General features: G+C 38.8%; 1 protein-coding gene across 1 annotated transcript; it reads right to left on the bottom strand.

Annotated features, from left to right (window-relative positions):
- Window positions 1-1,795: 1,795 nt before the first annotated feature.
- Window positions 1,796-2,353, bottom strand: LOC107793164 (uncharacterized). Its single transcript, XM_016615447.1, has one exon. The coding sequence runs from the start codon at window positions 2,351-2,353 to the stop codon at window positions 1,796-1,798; it is 558 nt and encodes a 185-aa protein (XP_016470933.1).
- Between the last annotated feature and the right edge of the window lie 3,872 nt (window positions 2,354-6,225).

Below are 6,225 nucleotides of genomic sequence, written 5' to 3'. Positions count from 1 at the left end.
ATCTCTCCCGAAGGTGAAATTAAAATAATTCCCAAACCTGCTCCTTTTACATTTGAAGAACTCGTCAGTTTATAAGGTCCAAGTCCCCAGATTATATCCGGTAAACACTCGTACCTCTTTTTTTGCTTCAGGAAGTAGGTTCGAGATGAAATTAGCTACAAAATCCGCTAGTACCTGAGACTTTATGGAAGTTCTAGGCTGATATTTAATATCATATTCACTAATCTCTATGGCCCATTTAGCTAATATTCCTGATAATTTTTGCTTGTGCAATATATTCCTTAGTGGCAAAGCAGATATAACAGAAATAGGATGGCATTGAATATAAGGTCGTAACTTTCTTGGTGCCATAATTAATGCTAATGCAAGTTTCTCTAAATGAGGATACCGTGTCTCGGTATCTAATAAGGATTTGCTAACATAATAAATTGGAGATTGCTTACCCTTGTCTTCACGTACTATCACCGCTCTTATTACCACTTCTGACACAACTAAGTAAATAAGCAATCTTTCTCCATCCTTCGATTTTGCTAACATGGGCGATTTCGATAAGTACGACTTCAAATCCTTCAAAGCTTGTTGATATTCATCAGTCCATTCAAATTCATTTTGCTTTTTTAATATTGAAAAGAATTTTAAATATTTTTCTGAAGATTTGGATATAAACCTTCCTAAAGCTGCTACTTTACATGTTAATCTTTGTACCTCTTTTTTGCTTGTAAGTACATCAGATATTTCCTCAAATGCCTTGATATGTGCGGGATTCACTTTAATTCCCCTGTTAGATACAAGAAATCCCAAAAATTTACCTAAAGCGACACTAAAGACACACTTTTCCGGGTTTAACTTCACGTTATACTTGCGGAGAATTTCGAAGGTTTCAGTCAAATGTTGGAAATGGTCCCCTACTTATGGTGATTTGACCAACATATATCAATATAAACCTCCATGGTTTTTCCCAAGTGTTCTTGAAATATTTTGGTCACCAATCTTTGGTACGTTATTCCAGCATTTTTCAAACTGAATGGCATGACTTTGTAGCAATAAGTCCCCCTGTCTGTAATAAATGAAGACTTTTCCTTATCTAGAGGATCCATCTTTATTTGACTATAACCAAAATATGCATCTAAAAAATGTAAAAGCTCATGACATGCGGTAAAATCAATTAATTGATCTATATGTGTTAAAGGAAACAAATCTTTAGGGCAAGCTTTGTTTAAATCAGTATAATCTATACAAACTCGCCACTTCCCATTCATTTTTTGAACTGCGATAGTATTAGCTAACCAGTCAGGGGTACTTTACCTCTCGTATTGAATCAATTTTCAGAAGTTTTTGTACCTCATCTTGGATTACTTGATTTTTAAATGCTCCTTGCTTCCTTTTCTTTTGTTTGACAGGTGGATGCAATAGGTCCTCATTAAGCTTATGAGTCATTACCTCCGGTGGTATACCTGTCATGTCTGAATGCGACCAAGCAAAGCAATCGCCGTTAGCACGTAAAAATTCAATTAACTTACCTTTTTATTTCCAAGCTCAAGTTTGTTCCGATGTAAACTTTTCTGTCAGACCAGTGGACGAATAATATAACAGATTCGAGCTCCTCCGTGGTTGTTTTGATATTTTTATTTTCCTCTAGTTCTTGAATCATATCAGGCCTCGAATCTATATCAGCTTGATTTTTTGGACTTCTAGTTGAGGTGGGCACTGAATTATTCTCAACTGAGTTCTTTAATTTCTATTTCGTACCTCCATCCTCGGATATTGCACTTGTGATTGCAACTGAATTGATATCTCATGATGCCCATTGATCCCTCCTGATTTGACGGATTCCCCAATGTGACAAGAACTTAATGACCTGATGCAACGTTGACGAGACCGCATCCATGTCATGAATCCACGGTCTTCCCAAGATTATATTATAGGCCATGTCTGCATCTACCACCTGGAATTTAGTGTCTTTAATGACACATTTTGCAAATGTAGCCAATATGATTTCTCCTTTCATGATGACACTTGAATTATCGAACCCAGGCAGTGATCGTGCCTTCTGTATGATTCGATCATTTACTTGCACCTCATTCACTACTCTTAGTAGAATGATATTTACTGAGCTACCTAGGTCTATCAAAACTCGTCTAACATTAGTATCATGGACAAGTAAAGATATTACCAGTGCATCGTTATAAGGAATGATCAAGCCGTCCGCATCTTCGTCGTCAAATATTATGCTGTCTCCTTCCAAAACCTGACGAACCCATTTCCCGTGGGTAACGGTAACCTTGGATGTCTTTCTTGCTGCCGTGTACGTTACCCCGTTAACTTCTTCACCCCCGATTATAACATTTACCATTCTCTTTGGTGACAGGGGCTTTTGTAGTTCTTGCTTGTTTTTCATGTAAAATTATTTTTCTTTTTCGCTGAACAGATCAATGAGGTAGACTTGCTTCAATAGATACTCAATGTCTCCCTATAGGAGCCTGCAATCTGTTGTTCTATGGCCATGATCGTTATGAAACTCACACCAAAATTTCCGACTCCTTTTGCTGGGGTCTGACCTTATCTCTTTTGGACATCGCACCTTGTAACCCATTCCTCTTAGAACAACTACCAACTCTGATGTACTGGCGTTGAAACTATAATCTCATATCTTTGATTGAGAGTTTAAATCACTACTTCTGGTCGTGTCCCGCTCTATTTTGAATCGGGAGGAGGAACTCGTCTCCTTTTGCCTTGATCTTGAATCAAACCATGCATGTTCTTGTTTAGATAGGGAATATCGTCCTGTATGTCCCATATAAGGCTCGTACCTGTTCTTACTAGACCTCTTTTCCGTTTTCGAACGTCTAGATCCGGGCTTTCTTCCACCTTTGGCTGGGTAGCCGTATGTTCTTCTATTCATAGCTTCATATTGTATCTATTTTACACGTCATTCCAAGTAGTTTTAGGAAACTCCCGCAATCTTTCTTTCAATCTTCTCGTGGCTTCTGAACTTTTTCCATTCAAATTACGTGAGAATACCATAGCCGCCCAGTTATCAGGTACTCGTGGTAATATCATCCTTTCCCGTTGGAATCTATCTACGAATTCCCTGAGCAATTCCATACTTTTCTATTTTACTTTGAAGATATATTCCATCCTCTTTTCTACTTTTTGGGCTCCCGAATGTGCTTTTATAAATGAATCTGCAAGATCAGCATAAGAGTCAATAACATTTTTAGGTAAGAGTGAGTACCATGTTAATGCTCCTTTCGTAAGGGCTTCGCCAAAGGTTTTCACCAAGGTTGATTCAATTTCTTGCTTGGTTAAATCATTGCCCTTAACCCCCATGGTGAATGCGATAACGTGGTCACGTAGGTTGGAGGTTCCATCATATTTAGGGATATCATGCATCTTGAACTTTTTGAAAATTGGTAAAGGTGCTTCACTTAGCTTCCAGGGCTGTTGCGAATATTTATCGATATCCACTCGTTTGACTATCGACGACACTCTAGGTATCTGTTCTATCCGCTCATTTTTTTCCTTGAGCTGTTTCTGCAAGGTTAGTACTAAACTTTGTAAATTGAAATTATTTGATGTACTCGACCCTCGTCTATGGATTCATTTGGTATTTCTCTACTTCCTGAGTTGTCAAGTCCTGAACGTGAGTTTTCCAGAGTTGTATTTACTGGTGGAGGAGTCTGCACAACATTGGGAAATCCACTTGAAAAAGCACGCAAAGCTTCACTAACGTGTTTTGCAATCATCCGCTTCAAATTATCTTGCTCGTTGGCTTGTTCGCCTACTTGTTGCCCGTCACTACGAGTAGTAGACCTTTTAGGTGAACTTTCTCGTGAGCGTTGCAGAGTCACTGTGGGTGTTTGGTGTGGTGGTGTTCCACCTTATTGTCCCCTCTCACCCACCTGATAAATTTCGCTAGTAGTAGATATGCTTTGTTGCTAAAAATAAAATTTGAAAAGTGAACAGATTATCAGACTCCCGGTAACGGAACCAAATTATTTAACCAAAAAATAGTTTTTGCGGTCAAAGTCAATATTAAAGAAAATGGGGTTTCTAATAACTAAATTTATTTTACTTTTCCAAAAATGCGAGAATAAAACAAACAATTGAAATGATAAATGAAGGAAAGAAAGCTTATTATTGATCGCTGATTTCTCCCATAATTATGGATTGGAATCTTCAATCAAGTAAAAATAAAAAATTGATTGCATATAATTGAGAATATTCCGATGATTATACAAAATATGGTAAGGGTCCTTATATAAGGAGACATAACTGTAACGGTTCCTTACTTAATTCTTACCCATTACTAACATTAACTGCATTAATTGCCAGTTACTAAATCTCACTACTAGAAATTCGGCAAAAACCGACCACGGTCGATCGACCAATTTTGGTCGGTCAAACAACCGGCCAAAAAACCGACCAACTTTGGTCGATTTTTCAAAATATTTTATTTTTTAATTTGGTTTTACGAAACTGACCAACTTTGGTCGGTTTTCTTTGGCGCAAAAATACGGGAAAGTATTTTTGAGTCCCGCAAAATTTATTTTTCAAGAAACCGACCAAGTTTGGTCAGTTTTTCATTTAAAATAAATTAAAATTAATATTAAAAAAACCGACCGAAGTCGGTCGGTTAATTCGGCCGGTCATTTAAAAAAATCAATCGAATTCGGTCGGTAATTTTATTTTTTAATAAAACCGACCAACTTTGGTGGGTTATTTTTGTGCGAAAATATAATTAAAGAGTATAAATGAAATAAAAGAGAGTCTTAAAACAAAATGCACCAATGGTCTAGTAGTAGAATAGTATCCTGCCATAGTATAGACCCCAGTTCGATTCCTAGATGGTGTATTTTTTTAATTACATAATTAAAATACCGACCAACTTTGGTCGGTTTTTTCGGCTATTATTTTTTTTTTGAATTTAATTGACCGACCAAAGTTGGTCGGTAATTGCCGACCAACTTTAGTCGGTATGCCCTTCCGACCTTCAAAATACCGACAACACATTAATGGTCGCATTTTGGACGGTTATTGGCCATTGCCGACCAACTTTGGTCGGTTTTTTTGGACGGATTTTCCCGAATTTCTAGTAGTGTCTACTCGTAACGGTTATGGTAATAATAGGTGATCGCTGTAGCGACCCGACCGATCGTTTTATCAATTTCTATCTCGTTCGGCGGCATAAGGTCTTGAGCACCTTCGTACTATGTATATTGACTTGCGTGCATGATTGAATTCAGTTACCGGATGATTCAAAGTCAAATCGGAAGAAGGATTCAAGTTTTGAAAGCTTAAGCGAAAAGAGTTGACTAGAATTTGACTTTTGATTAAACGGCTCAGAAATGGGTTATGGATGATTTCAACAGCTTCGTATGGTGATTTTGGACTTAGACGTGTGTCTGGATTTGGATTTAGAGGCCCGTAGGTTGATTTGGAGCATTTCGGCGAAAGTTGAAAAAGTTGAAGTCTTGAAGGTTGAGAGATTTGACCAATAGTTGACTTTGGCGATATCGGGGTCAGAATGCGATTCCGAGAGTTGAAACAGCCCCGTTATATTATTTGGGACTTGCTTGCAAAATTTGACGTCATTCTGGGTTGGTTTGATTGGTTTCGGCATGAGTTTTCGAAGTTGGAAGTTTTGGAAGTTCATAAGTTCGATTCATATTGCGATTTGTATTTTCGGCATTGTTTGATGTGATTTGAGGCCTCGAGCGAGTCCGTTTTAGGTTGTAGAACTTGTTTGTGGGTTTAGACGGGGTCCCGGGGGCCTCGGGTTTGTTCCGGGTGGGCTACGGGTCCTTTTCCCCTATTTTTGAATTGTTGTTCCTGTTTTCTGGTGTCCTTCTTCGTGATCGCGAAGTGCCTTTCGCATTCGCAAAGTATTACTGCTGACCACCTCGAGATCCTTCTTCGCGTTCGTGTTCAACCTCTCGCGTTCGCGAAGGTTTGCTTTTCCCCTTCATCGCGTTCGCGATTAGCCACCCGCGCTCGCGAAGCTCTTCCTGGCAGCCTCATATTTCTTCTTCGCGTTCGCGTTCGCCATCTCGCGTTCGTGTAGGTTCCGTCTCTTGTTCTTCGCATTCACACTCCTTCCCTCGTGTTCATGAAGGGTTTTTCTGGACAACCTTACTTTCCTTCTTCGCGAATGCGAGCCTTTCTCCGCGTTCGCGATGCTTTCTGACCTGGGCAGAATATAAGTTTTCCAAATCAAGGGTTAGG

This window comes from Nicotiana tabacum, chromosome 24, assembly GCF_000715075.1.
Source record: "Nicotiana tabacum cultivar K326 chromosome 24, ASM71507v2, whole genome shotgun sequence".
Taxonomy (NCBI): Eukaryota; Viridiplantae; Streptophyta; class Magnoliopsida; order Solanales; family Solanaceae; genus Nicotiana; species Nicotiana tabacum.
This window is presented reverse-complemented; position numbering and strand designations above follow the sequence as displayed.